Genomic DNA, 15178 nt, shown 5'->3' on the forward strand with positions numbered 1-15178 from the left:
ACCGGTCGGGCAAACTCCCATGCACCCTCCAGGACTCTGCTAAGGGTGGAGAGCTGGTCCACTGTTCCGCGACCAGGACGAAAACCACACTGTTCCTCCTGAATCCGAGGTTCGACTATCCGACGGACCCTCCTCTCCAGAACCCCCGAATAGACTTTTCCAGGGAGGCTGAGGAGTGGGACCTTGGTGTTTACAAGTGTTGCTGTTAATTAACACATAATAATATTTCCGGATTTTAGGTATTAATTTAATGTCACATTCGACATTATTTGAAATTACTACTTTAATGCCACTCAGATGTTAGTTTCAGTGCTTGTCGTATTTTAAGTTGCAGTACTGCCGTATACCACAATGCCTTTTCCTTTCCTTATTCAGGCCTTGACGCACATCAGTTGAAACCGGCTAAAGACTGCACCCCGATAGAATACCCTAAACCTGATAGCAAGATTAGCTTTGATCTGCTGTCCTCCGTGGCTTTAAGTGGAACTAATCATGAACATGACCAGCCTGCCCACTTGACGTTAATGGATGACAGCGTACCGGTAAACAGAAATCTAAGCATCTATGATGGGCCGGAGCAGAGATTTTGTCCTGCAGGTATGTTTAATTCATTGTTTCATTTCATTTTCTATATTACCCAATGATCATCTGAACAGACAGGCATTCTGATTTTAATGTATTATGCTGGCATTTAAGAGGGCAGACCAGACTCTGAATGTTTAATCTGCGTAATGTCTGCACTTCACAAGCGGACAGCTTTACCTTTGCCTTGTTTGTTTTCTCAGTATTACCACCCTGTAGTTTCACAGTTTTGCAAGAAGTTGGAGCCATTCCCAGCAGCACTGGGCACTACCACTCCATGGTCTGGGTGCCAGGCCACCACACAACACGCTCAAATACGCTTTCAAGGTCGGAATGTGAATGTGTTCAGACCCCTTCACTTCTTGCACATTTTAAGTTGTAGCCTTGTGCTAAAATCATATAAATTCATTTTGTCCCTTGTCAAGCAATACTTGATAACCCAGAATGACAAAGCAAAAACAGGAGAGTAGAAATTTTTGCAAATTTATTAAAAGTAAAAAAACTGAAGTATTCCTTTGACACAAGGATTCAGAGTCTTTGCACAGGTGCATCCTGTTGAGTTGTTTCTACACCTTGTATGGTGCCCACCTGTGGTCAATTGAATTGACTGGCTGTAGTAGAGTTGGCTCGCAGTTGGCAGTGCAGCTCAACCTAACGGTATTCAACAGGGTTGAGATCAGGGCACTAAGTATATAGACCTGGCTTTGTACACAGAAAGGGGTCTTCCCCCAAAGAGTTGCTTTAAAGTTAGGACAGCACATTTGTCTAAATCAGGGGTCCTCAATCAGGCTGAATACATGTGTGTGAATGAGAGGAAGGTCAGTGGAATGGTGAGGGTGCAAGGAGTAGAGTGGCAAAGGTGGAGGAGTTTAAATACTTGGGATCAACAGTACAGAGTAATGGGGATAGTGGAAGAGAGGTGAAGAAGAGCGTGCAGGCACGGTGGAATGGGTGGAGAAGAGTGTCAGGAGTGATTTGTGACAGACGGGTATCAAGAGTGAAAGGGAAGATCTACAAGACGGTAGTGAGACCAGCTATGTTATATGGGTTGGAGACGGTGGCACTGAGCAGAAAGTAAGAGACAGAGCTGGAGGTGGTAGAGATGAAGATGCTAAGATTTGCAAGGGGTGAGACGAGGATGGACAGGATTAGAAAGGAGGACATTAGAGGGTCAGCTCAAGTTGGATGGTTTGGAGTCAGAGAGGCGAGATTGTATTGGTTTGGACATGTGCAGAGGAGAGAATCTGAGTATATTGGGAGAAGGATGCTAAGGATAGAGCTGCCAGGCAAGAGGAACAGAAGAAGGAGGTTTATGGATGTGGCGAGAGAGGACATGCAGGTGATGGGTGTGACAGAACAAGATGCAGAGGACAGAAGGATATGGAAGAAGATGATCCGCTGTGGCAACCCCTAACGGGTTCAGCAGAAAGAAGAAGAAGAAAAAGGGGTCCTCAATCACGGTCCTGGAGGGCCGCGGTGGCAACAGGTTTTCATTCCAGCCAGTGTCCTAATTAGAACTCCGTCCTTGCTGATAATGATAGTTTGATAGTTGGTGTTTAACTCTATGCCTTGCCTTGTTAGTACTTTCATTCATCAAATACAAATTTTAGTTATTTTGTACATCAGAGGACCTCAGTGACAGTCCTGGAGGTCTGCTATGGCTGCAGGTGTTCACTTTAACCATTTTCCTAATTAGAACCCTTTTATTTACCACTAAAGCAATGCTTTTTTTTAGCTTAATTCCATTCAGAACCCTTAATTGCCTATTTTCGATTTTAGCAGCTCCATTTAAGTTTTAATTGTTGCCTGTTTTCTTAATCAGACATTAGTTGATAATGAGATGCAGATAATCAATAAACCAGCAACTCTCTAGCTCACATGCTTACCATGAAGTACCTGTGATTATGAAATGAATGAGAGGGGAATTGGAAGGATCATTAAGTTTAAATTTATCCTGGTCCACAAAACACATGGATAACGTTCTCACAGAAGGAAACACTACAGTGCAATTCAAATTGCTTTTGGATGAATGTAAGCATTAACAAGCTAAATAGTTCAATATCAAGTTTCTTTATCAGTACGGACTGCTTTCTAATTAGGAAGCTAATTGGAATAAAAACCTGCAGCCACTGCGGCCCTCCAGGACTGTGATTGAGGACCCTTGGTCTAAAACGTCTTTGTATGCTGTAGCCTTAACAGTACACTTCACTCAAACCCTGAAAAATGGCCCCAGTCCATCATCCAGCCTTGACAATAAGATGTCGCAGTCTGGAAGGCAGCATTCACGTGGCCTCCACTAAACCCAGACTGGTCCATCAGACTGCCAGATAGTGAAGCCTCATTCATTACAATGGTGCTGTGTGTTTAACCACTCCAGCCAACGTTTGGCATTGTACATCGTGATCTTGGGCTTGTGTGCTCAACCAGTCAGTCAGTCATTATCCAACCCGCTATATCCTAACACAGGGGTATGCTGGAGCCAATCCCAGCCAGCACAGGCATAAGGCAGGAACAAACCCCGGGCAGGCCACCAGCCCACCGCAGGGCACACACCAAGCACAATTTAGGATCGCCTGTGCACCTAACCTGCATGTCTTTGGACTGTGGGAGGAAACTCACGTAGACACGGGGAGAACATGCAGACTCCACGCAGGTAGTGAACACAGGTCTTCTTACTGTGAGGCAGCAGCGCTACCCACTGCGCCACTGTGCTGCCCTCGACCATGCTCAACCATGGTAGCTCATTTCATGAAGCTCCCGCCCCACAGTTCTTGTGCTGATGTTGTTTCCAGGGGCAGTTTGGAGTCCTGCTGTGATGCAACAGAGGATAAGTGATTTTTACACACTCGGTGTCCCACAGTGTGAGGCTGCATGGCTGAGCTTTTCTTGCTCCTTGATACTTCACTTCACAATAATGACACTTATAGGTGACCGGGGCACACCTAACAGAGTAGAAATTTCATGTACTGACTTGTGGCAAAGGTGGCATCCTGTGACAGTGGCACATTTAAAGTCCACTGAGCTCTTCAGTACGACCCACTCTCTTGTCAATGGAGATTACATGGCTATGTGTTTGATTTTATGCATCTGTTAACAATGGGTGTGACTGAGTCAGATGTTTCAGTCATCTGGAGGGCTATCAACATCGTTTTGGCCATAAAATGTATCTCAAATGTGCTCACTTTTGCAGTTTTTTCCTGGCCATTTTCATTACCGTTTGCCTAAACACAGCAGAATCCTCATAGCTAACCGGCTCTATAGGAACATTCCATACCAATGCCTTTTGCCATTCACTTGTTGTTTCATAAAGAGCATTGTTTTGTGTTCAAAAGAATTCCTTACAAACACTTTAAAATCACCTCCTGACTCAGGCGGCACAGTAGCCCAGTGGTAGCGCTGCTGCTGCCTCGCAGTTAGGAGACCAGGGTTTACATCGCTCCTACAATCCAAAAACCCGCATGTTAGATGGATTGGCGATATTACATGGGCCCTGGGTGTGACTGGCGCCCTTTGCAGGGCTTCTTCCTGCCACGTGTCCTATGCCAGATTGGGTAATCTCCAACACCCCCTGCAACCCTGACTGGGTTTAGAAAATGACCTCCTCACTGATATGAAGAAACCCCTACATACTGCTAGATAGAAATGTATTTAGCCCCAGGGGGAAGAGTCTTGATGTCTAGTTAAGCAACATGTTATGGTTTTTTGGGCTTTTTTGCCCTCTAGACACGAAAACTGCTAATTTTAATGGACCGTATTTTGTGGAGGAAATTACACCCTAATGATAAAAAGAGTAGGGGGTCTTTCGCAAAAATTATCCAACAGACTTGGAGTTGTGCATGCCACAATCAAGCGATCCCCGAGGTCCATCCCCTATTGGGATACAGGGGGTCAAAGTTACTCCTTTCCACAAAACTTTGAAAAAATGGGGATGCTGGGTAATATTTTTATTTCAAGATCACTGATTATATGATTTTATTTTTTTTTTTTATTTATTTAGTAGGGGGTTCCCCCTGCTCGCTTCACTCGCCAAACTCCCTCAGCCTGTACTACGCGCCAGCCATTTCGTGTCTCTGCTGCTCACATTGTGAAGAAGGGGTCTGAACGCACCCCAAGGAGACACAGTCGTTCCTCCGAAACCACCTCTTAAACTGTGATACAATGGGAAACAAATATATATATATATATATATATTTTTTACCTCCTCTTTGCTCGATCAGCTGCTGGCACCGTGCCGTGTGATCTGCATCTCGCGTGGCACTTCGCACATTTAAAAGCCTGTACAGCAGCTGTCCTACTCTTTGTGTTTTATTTCCGGCCCCGGGCGTGGTTAAATCTTTTACCACAAAGTCCTGTCAATTTATAATTTAAAGATGGAATAAGAATGTGAAAATCTAATAACATCACATTAAAGTTCGATAAATTCTGAAAAGTGACACCACACACATATATGTGGGTATTAAAATAAGCGTGACAAAAAACGTGACACAAAATCGTTGCACTTTTAGGCTTAGGATTTTATATGTATAGTCATATGAAAAAGTTTGGGAACCCCTCTCAGCCTGCATAATAATTGACTCTCCTTTCAACAAAAAATATAACAGTGGTATGTCTTTCATTTCCTAGGAACATCTGAGTACTGGGGTGTTTTCCGAACAAAGATTTTTAGTGAAGCAGTAGTTAGTTGTATGAAATTAAATCAAATGTGAATAACTGGCTGTGCAAAAATGTGGGTCCCCTTGTCATTCTGCTGATTTGAATGCCTGTCACTGCTCAATGCTGATTACCTGCAACACCAAATTGGTTGGATGAGCTCGTTAAGCCTTGAACTTCATAGACAGGAGTGTTCAATCATGAGATAAGGTATTTAAGGTGGTCAATTGCAAGTTGTGCTTCTCTTTGACTCTCCTCTGAAGAGTGACAGACAGCATGGGATCCTCAAAGCAACTCTCAAAAGATCTGAAAACAAAGATTGTTGAGTCTCATGGTTTAGGGGAAGGCGACAAAAAGATTTAAACTGTCAGTTTCAACCGTAAGGAATGGAATCAGGAAATGGAAGGCCACAGGCACAGTTGCTGTTAAACCCAGCAGGTCTGACAGGCCAAGAAAAATACAGGAGCAGCATATGTGCAGGATTGTGAGAATGGTTACAGACAACCCACACATCACCTCCAAAGACCTGCAAGAACATCTTGCTGCAGACGGTGTATCTGTACATCGTTCTACAATTAAGCGTAATTTGCACAAATTACATCTGTATGGCAGGGTGACGAGAAAGAAGCCCTTTCTGCACTCACGCCACAAACAGAGTCACTTGTTGTATGCCAATGCTCATTTAGACAAGCCAGATTAATTTTGGAACAAAGTGCTTTGGACTGATGAGACAAAACTGAGTTATTTGGTCATAACAAAAAGTGCCTTGCATGGCGGAAGAAGAACACCGCATTCCAAGAAAAACACCTGCTACCTACTGTTACATTTGGTGGAGGTTCCATCATGATGTGGGGCTGTGTGGCTAGTTTAGGTACTGGAGCCCTTGTTAAACTCGAGGGTCAGATGAATTCAACCCAATATCAACAAATTCTTCAGGATAATGTTCAAGCATCAGTCACAAAGTTGAAGTTACGCAGGGGTTGGATATTCCAACAAGACAATGACCCAAAACACAGTTCAAAATCTACAAAGGCATTCATGCAGAGGGAGAAGTACAATGTTCTGGAATGGCCGTCACAGTCCCCTGACTCGAATACCATCGAAAATCTACGGGATGATTTGAAGCAGGCTGTCCATGCTCGGCAGTCATCAAATTTAACTGGAGAGATTTTGTAATGAAGAATGGTCAAAAATACCTCCATCCAGAATCCAGACACTCATCACAGGCTATAGGAGGACAGTGTCGATTGGCTGTTATATTTCCAAATGGAGGCTCAACTAAGTATTGATGTCATGTCTCGGTTGGGGTGCCCACATTTATGCACCTGTCTAATTTTGTTTTGATGCATATTGTATATTTTCTGTTAATCTAATAAACTTAATGTCACTGCTGAAATACAACTGTTTCCATACGGCATGTCGTATATTAAAAGGAAGTTGCTACTTTGAAAGCTTAGCCAATGATAAACAATAATCCAAAGAATTAGGAGCGGTTCCCAAACATTTTCATATGACTGTATATAGTAGATTAATTGTTTTTTTGTAATCTTTCACCAGGGATCTAGCCCTCGGTTGATCACTATCAGAGGGTGAAAAATACAAATTTATTTTACTTTTGAGAATAATTTGGATCAGTTACTAAAATTTTGACATCAGCATCAGTACCATCTTTTGGAACGTAGAACCAGAACCAAAGTGGTCCTCTAAAAGCTCTCCCTCTCACTCCAGCCTCCCTGGTGACTTTCCTCTTAACAGCCATAATGGCCTGACTGTGTTTAAGAAAGGTTGTGAGTTTGTCCCCATGCATGAACTTCTGATCACGTCAAAGAGTAGTTTTATTTCATGAAGTCTACAAAATGGACATTTTTCCACAATAGTGAACATCGTTGGGGTTGGGGGTATTGATAGGAAAGCAGACATTTACTGCTGGCACCGCACCAGTTTAAAATGTGGGTGTTTGGTACTTTTCTAGTACTGCTGTACCACACAACCCTACTTTAGTTTTTAAAGTGTACGACACATTTTAATGTTTCAGTTATTCGATACAACTATTTCTGTGTATTCTGTACTTTCTGCCGCATGACGTTAATCACTACATTCCTTGTGAACGTCAGAGGACGGCCTACGCTAATTGGTACTTTTTGATTTCAGGGGTATATGAATATGTTCCGGTAGAAACAGGAGATGGACTGAGGCTGCAGATCAACGCCCAGAACTGTGTGCACTGCAAGACCTGCGACATTAAAGATCCCAGTCAGAACATCAACTGGGTGGTGCCCGAGGGGGGCGGAGGACCCGCTTACAATGGCATGTGAACTCTCTATGATGGAAAACGTTTGTTTTTACAGAATATGTGCTACACACATAGACTAACAAGTAAATCATTTTAATAAAAATTCCAAGGATAATTTATCCCAAAAACAGATTTTCTAATTCATGTGCATAAATTACTGAAGCTTCAAGTCAAATAAACATAAAGTAACGTCAACACTGCATTAATATATTAAAATCCACATTTGTTTTCTGTACAGTTTTCTGCTCAAGGATTAAAGCTGTATATTGCTGCTTTTTTTCAATAAGCATATTTTAGATTGAGATTGTTAAGAGTTGTGTTGGCTTCGATCCCAAGTCTTAATAAAAATAACAAATCATTTGTACAGTAGAAAGCAGCTGTTGTCTTTTCTAGCATAAAACGTGAAGTACTATAACATGAATAAGCGTCAATATCTCTTATTGGAAGGCACACTGGAAAGCCTCCCTATTGGGCACCAAATCTAACATGTCCTGCCATTGCATGATTTCAGCTTTTTTTTCCCTGGAAATCAACTGTAGCAGTGCATCAAACTCTTCTATCACGGCCTGCCTCCTAAACGTTACATCGGTTAGCAGTGAGGTCCTCAAAAAGGGCGTAGAAATGCTGTAAGGTGTGGTCAGAGCAAAGGAGGGAATGAAAAGAAAACGGAGTGCCGTTGTGAACAACGCTGCACATCCTCTCTCTGACTCACCAACACTGAGGACTTTCAGACAAGTGTGTGAGGAAACCCCAACAGTAATAGGCCTGCACAATGCTGCTGTAGGACTGTGACCACTGGGTCAGGATTTTCTTTCTTTTCTAGTCATTCTGGTGTGTGTGTGTATATCCATATTTATCTATCTACTTATTTAACTCATTTAGGGCGGATGTGGACTTTTGTCGAAATTCAGGGGTAGGAGACGGTAATGGGGTGTAAACGTTATGTTTTAGTTCAACTCTCTTTAAAGTTAGCTTCGTTGATTTGACAGAGACAAGTGCATGAGTAGCGAAGAGCAAACAACATCTAAAAAGGCACCGACATCTGGCGAAAGACCAAAGCGAACGTGCAAAGTAAAATACGTATCGTATCGCTGAATCAGACTCTGAGTTGTCGGATTTTGATGCAGGGGATCGAAAATGAAGTTGAGCGGGACCAGCATCAGCTGATCGAGGTGCTGAACGTGTTCGTGTAGCTGATGCGCCTACGCCCGCGTTCACCTTTGAGGACTGCCACTGACGATGACAAGAGGTACAAACCAGATTGCGTCACACTGCGACTGCATCCCTGCTGGTCATTGAGCTGCCCCCGCGCCTGCCAAAGACCCTGAACAGATGCCTACAGCAGCCACGGCACGTGGCAAAACACGTTTTATGTTGATTTATGTGTGAAACTATTGCTTTGTGTGCTTTTCAGAAAGAATATTCAGCCCTCAGAGAGTTAAAGAGCGGGGAAAAAAAACAAATCCCCCCAAAAGAGAGACAAACAAAGTTCTATCTGTCTTTAACTGGTTGTGCACCAGGACTGTGTGGTTGATGACTGAATTCTAACGGACAAGCAGGGCCAGTGAAAAGGACCGGCCATTGCCGATACCACTGTGAACCAAGAAGGAGTAGACCCAACATACTTCTATCTAACATGAAGATGAAGCCCAGGAACCGAAGAAGAACCAACAAGTTAGTACCCAGGTGACGTCTAGCAAAGGTCTGGAGCTGGAGCCTACAGGCACAAACAATGGCTTCACCGGTCAAGAATCGTCTGCCTGTTTAATTATTAGTTACACTTCTGTAGTTGTGTGTTGTGCCCCACTGGCCTTCAGAACAACAGGAATTCAGCAAGCTACTGCAATACAATACAAAAACGACTGTGTAGCACAGTTGCTCCAGATTAGATGGTTATGCAATCTTCGTGTGAACAGCCATTTCAGCCTCATACCAAAGATGTTCAATAGGGCCGAGATTTGGGGGCTGGCGCACACCACCCTAAGTAAAGAAAATTCACTGTTGTGAACCTCCATCTATTCGATAATGATACATACCTTGAGACACGGTGCATCATCACGTATGAAGGGTCCATCCAAACGTGGATAAACTGCAGCCATAAGGGGACAGCAGAGGTGTTCACTAAACATCTAAATAGCAAGACGTATTAGGCCCATCAAGCATACACTTATTTCAATCCCTCTCACTGCCGCCATAGGCCTGGCACTGTTGATGACCCATGTTGCTTGTACCAAATTCTGAGCTTTCCATCAGCACAGTGCAAAGGAACCTGAATTTGTCAAACCAAACAACTTTTCTTCCCCAGCTTGAGATGCTGGAAAGAGCTCCACCAGAGTAATTTGTTAATGGTGACACATTCATGGACTGTAGAATGGCTGCAGCTGGTGGTCTTTTGGGCCTTGAAACCTCAACATCCCACTTTCCTGTCCATTTGACTATAGTTTGTAATTAAGCTAGTCCTTATGATTCTCTACTGTTATAAATATCCGTTACCTGTTCACCTATTAATATTATAAAGCACTTTGAGCTACAAACGGAGAGTTTTTAAGTAATCAATAGAAGGTGGGACACCTGTGCAAATTGTTTGCTTCAACCTACAAGGCTTCATTTCCTTTAATTGCTGCAGAACATCAGTAGGTTGTAACCTATTAGTTGTTCCCAGAAGGCGGCCCATTTGTAATATTGTGAAATGTCCTTTTTATTTCAGTCTTTGCTAACCTACACTTTAAATTTAAACCTCAGGCAGTTTACTGCTTTTACCTTTTCACCCTTTTGGGGTCGTTCATTGCGTTTCAGCCGATTATATCTGTGGAAAAACGGAGGTGTGTTCTGAAACCTTTGACCAGTGGCGTATAAAAACGTGCTGTAGATTAAAAAATAAAGCATCAGACCACATCAGGACCTGCACGTTAACTGTAAATGTTATTTTAATAAAGAAATTTTCAAGGTAACTGATAACACAAAATCAAGAACGGATCGTAAAATCCATTTGCATTTGAAAATGATCAATTTACAGAGAGGCCAGGCCTACAGGATCATCTTATGCCACAGCAACCCGAGGTCAGCATTTCATTCAAATGACAGCCAAGCATTACATTATTTGTAGTTTATTTTCCTGCTGATGAGAAGCAACTAACCGTTGTGTTTTACCTGCTGGGTCACAAGTCACCAAATCCCACCTCACTGCACGGTAAGTCCAGTGAATGACGGCAGACGTTTTGTGTTTTTAATGAATTTTCTTTAAACGTAACATTAAATTAAGCAGGAGGCACCTGAAATGCTTGTGTATGCTGTGATTTTGCTTGAATAACACAACATGATTGTTATAAATCTATGGACTGGATCATGAGAGCCAATGTTGAGGATCTATAGTATATTCGGCACACAAAAAAAATAGAAAATACTTGTTCCTTAATTTTAGCGCGTCAAGCAAGTATTCCAACATATGAAGATATTTAAACGATGCTAAAAAGTAAACCTACTGGAAATTTGGAAACATCAAGTGAGCATCTTCTCCGTCTCTACCATCTAAAACACACCCGACATGTTTGCATGAACACACTGTTGTTGCTTTTCACTTTCCTCACAGTTTTTAAAAGATGAAGAATTAAAGTGTCAACGATGAAACAGGCGGACCTCGTATCTTTACCGGCAAAAGTTTCAAGAAAATAGTTTGGCGTAGGCTTTCTTCTCCCTTTCTTTTTCTTCCTTGACTTTCTGTTTCACTTTCAGCATCTCATTATGTACAGCTGAAAAAGACAAAAAAGACAATTAGGAAAGAAAAAGGAAAATCATAATGAACAGAAGAAAAACAGAATTAGCAGTTGTGGCAAGCCCCCAGCCGGGATGCCCAGAAGGACCAGAGGAGAGATTGCGCCTCCTCCAGACCACGAGGGGGCGACCGCCCTGGTGGCTTTGGGGACTATGGGAACAAAGCTTAGAAGCTCAACCCTATGAGTTGTGATGGGCCCATGGTCACTGCCAGGGGGGCACTCCACTGCCTAGACAGCCATGGTCCTCAGAACTTCCGCAAAACCCGGAAGTGTTGGGGGGGGACGATGATCAGGGACACCTGGAGTGCTTCCAGGTGCGCAGCTGGTACTTCCGCCACACTGGGTAGAAGAGTATCAGGAGGCACCTGGAGCACATCCGGGCCTCCCTTCATTCAGTGGCTTGAGTCGGGTGGAAGAGGAAAGGAGGCGGCCTGAAGAGAGAGGCGTTATGTGAGAGGCCTGAACTTTGGGGGAGTTTTGGGGTTGTGTGCACTGAAAATATTGAAGGAAATGATTAAACGTGTGTTGGGTGATGAAGTATCGGAGGTCCGCCTGTCTGTGTCCGGGCCGCTTACCACACAGTGCAAGTTGAGCCCCCCTAGTTGCATCTATTTATAAAACACGTTTAAAACAACCAACGTGACTAAAGTGCTGTAAATTACAATAAATATGAGAGGTAAAAAGAACCACATTCTAAGATAGGATAAAGTTCAACAAAAAAAAGGTGATTAAACGCTGTAAAAATAAAAATTCTAATTAAAAGCTAAAGAGATAACCGGAGTTTAAAAATGGCCACTGTTTTAGCAGACAGACCGTAGAGCAGCTACTGCAGAAGCTCGCACACCTTGAGGTTTGAGGCGACTCCTCGGCACTACTGGGAACGTCTAATCAGACAAGCTAAGTTGGTAAAGGAGAGATGAGATGGTGCTAACCCACTGTGGCACTTAAAGACAAACAACTGAACCTTAAAGTTAATCCTGTTAACGCACCAGAAGCCAATGAAGGGAGGCTAAAACAGGACAAACCCAGTGCCCTCCATAACGTTTGGGACAAAGACACACTTCTCCTCGATTTACCCTTCTTTTTTACCTCCTCTTTACTCGATCAGCTGCTGGCTTGCTGCGTGATCTGCATCTCGCACGGCACAATTCTGTCATATCACTTATGTCCATATATTCAATCTCTTTTCGCTTTTACCTTTTTGTCAATATCACATTGAATTTTAATTCCGTGTTTGGAATTACATCGTGACAACGCAACGTATAACTGCCCCTGAGTGAATATCGTTTCTTTCTCTCAACAAGAAATGTGTCTGACAATAGCATTCACACAAATGAGAAATGATTTCTCTCGCCGGATTTCACTTTCACCAAACAACAAATCTTTTAATTCTCGTGGATACGCCTCTTCATTGGGAAGAAACACTACTATTTTTTTCCCTGATGGCAACACGAATTATACGATCTACAAGTCTCCGGCTTAAAGTTTAAATCCGAACAATATATTCGATCTCTTTTTGCTGTTCCGTTATTTCACAGAGTAGTAATTTCCATTTGTTTGTGCTAATGCAATCTTTACTATCCTTTTTTTGAGACTTTCGAATTTTCGTACTTCCATTATCTCTAACCTGCTCATTATCTCTAATTCTTTACGATGTTCTACTTTGTCATCTACTCTTTGTTTTATTTCCGGCCCCGGGCGTGGTTAAATCTCTTGGCACAAAGTCTCGAGGGATGTAAAAGTGTCTCTCTGAGAAAATAACATCTCATCTCTTTCCAACCTTCCAAGATTACTTTTTACAATAGAGAGAAATTATTGGTGCACAGGCTAATCAAGTGATTCACACAGGCTCACATAGTAAGTATCCTGGAATTAAGCTGGCAGCCATGTGGTTGAAAGTCCAATATTGTACCCACTACTCCACACTGCCCGTCTAGCTGAGCCAACTGAAAGTATTAAATGCAGGCATCCAGAGCAAATTTTCACCACTAAAATACTCCACCCAAACCTTACACCTTTAAAGAGTGGTTGAGAAGAATGTGAATGTAACACCATAATGAATATCTACTAAACAATGTCAGTAGCTGCAGGACACCAGAGCCGGGCTGTTCTCGCTACTAAATTGTTCTCGGAGGTGGGAATCCGTGAAAGCTACAGAATCTTGAGAAGCTTCACTTTTGCACACCTCCAATGTGATGGGAGTGGAGAGGAACATGTATAATTATAGCGTCCTATTCGGTGCTTTGATCTTAATGCAAAAATAAAAGTATGTCTTCTCATTTCTAAAAAGGTCAGGTAAGAAGTTTGGCTAACTTCTTGTGGAAAAAAAATGTGCTCTTGTCATCGTCAAACACCTCTCACTCACTAAAGCTATAACAGAGACCACTGTCCATTGACAATTGGACTGCCATCCATCCCACACAGCGTCTAGATACTATCTTAACAACAAGCCGGCCTACTCAGCACATCGATGGAAATTAAAATGCAATTACGCTATCGATAGTCAGTACTGTAAGTCAAGATGTGGTGCCGTCCAGACTGCTGAAAGATGTGTTTCCTGTGATTCGATATGATGTCCTAAAGATCATAACTAGTAGTCTATCCTCGGCTATAGTTCCTTGTGCTTTCAAACACGCAGTTGTACATCCAATTGTGAAAAAACCTGATCTTGACCCTGCCGTTCTTTCCAATCTTCGTCCAATCTCCAAACTACCTTTCTTGTCAAAAATACTAGAAAAAGTAGTTTATGAGCAATTAACTCATCACCTACAGGACCATCAGGTAATGGATCTTTTTCAGTCAGGCTTTAGGCCCCAACACAGCACAGAAACCGCGCATTTACGTGTCCTAAATGACGTCCTTTTGGCATTGGACTCAGGACTCCACGTGATTATGGTTCTTCTCGACTTATCTGCTGCTTTCGACACAATCGACCACAACATCATGATCTCCACTCAATCCTGGGCTGGTGTATCTGGCTTAGCCCTCGACTGGTTCAGGTCATATTTCTGCAACAGGACTCTCAGAGTCATGCTAGACGATTTTTCATCTGAATCAGTCCCACTCCCATGTGGGGTCCCCCAGGGTTCCATTTTAGGGCCACTACTTTTTCAATCTACATCCTGCCTTTAGGTGCAATTTTTAGAAAACATGCAATTTCATATCACCTATATGCTGACGACTGCCAAATTTATTTCTCCCTCAAGCCAACTGACTCCACCAAAGCTCTCCTATGACTGCCTAGCTGACATTAAGGACTGGCTGGCTGTAAACTTCCTTCACCTGAACGATTCAAAAACCGAGGTCATTGTTTTTAGTCCCGACTGCAAACAGGCTCCACCCCTTGGCCTCGTTTCTCTTCCCATTCCAGTAACTTCGTCTGTCTCCAATCTTGGAATCAAAATGGATACGTTCCTGAAAATGGATGCTGAAGTCAACAGCACAGTAAAATCCTGCTTTTTCCATCTCAGGCGAATCGCCAAACTCAAGCCTCTTCTGTCTAACCACCTCCTGGAATCAGTAATCCATGCATTCATTACGTCCCGGCTTGACTACTCTAATTCCTGCCTTTTTGGTATCAGTAAAGCCACTCTTTCTAGACTCCAACTGGCTCAAAATGCGGCTGCAAGGCTTCTAACTGGAAGTAGCAGAATCCAACACATTTCACCGATTTTGAAAACCCTACACTGGCTGCCGGTTAGATTCAGAATCGATTTTAAGATTCTCCTCCTCACCTATAAGGCATTAAACAGTCTAGCCCCCGCCTATTTGAGTGTCTTGCTCCATTGTCACAATCCCCCTCGTGTTCTTAGATCCGCAGATCAGCTGCTCCTAACCGTTCCCAAGGCACGTTTTAAAGCTCGTGGTGAAAGGGCTTTCT

General features: G+C 43.0%; 2 protein-coding genes across 2 annotated transcripts in view; one reads left to right on the forward strand and one right to left on the reverse strand.

Annotated features, from left to right (window-relative positions):
- etfdh (electron transfer flavoprotein dehydrogenase) overlaps positions 1-7889 on the forward strand; it is a 49459-nt gene extending 41570 nt beyond the window's left edge. The window contains exons 12-13 of the mRNA XM_039750309.1: positions 376-597; positions 7384-7889. Coding sequence (XP_039606243.1) covers positions 376-597; positions 7384-7547 — 386 coding nt within the window. The 3' untranslated portion in view covers positions 7548-7889. The remainder of the gene's footprint in view (positions 1-375; positions 598-7383) is intronic.
- Positions 7890-10428: 2539 nt separating this feature from the next.
- The window catches only part of ppid (peptidylprolyl isomerase D), a 34571-nt gene continuing 29821 nt past the window's right edge, over positions 10429-15178 (reverse strand). Inside the window, exon 10 of the mRNA XM_039750310.1 lies at positions 10429-11274. Coding sequence (XP_039606244.1) covers positions 11186-11274 — 89 coding nt within the window. The 3' untranslated portion in view covers positions 10429-11185. The remainder of the gene's footprint in view (positions 11275-15178) is intronic.

The sequence above is a fragment of the Polypterus senegalus genome, chromosome 4 (genome assembly GCF_016835505.1).
Source record: "Polypterus senegalus isolate Bchr_013 chromosome 4, ASM1683550v1, whole genome shotgun sequence".
In the NCBI taxonomy this organism is placed as follows: domain Eukaryota; kingdom Metazoa; phylum Chordata; class Cladistia; order Polypteriformes; family Polypteridae; genus Polypterus; species Polypterus senegalus.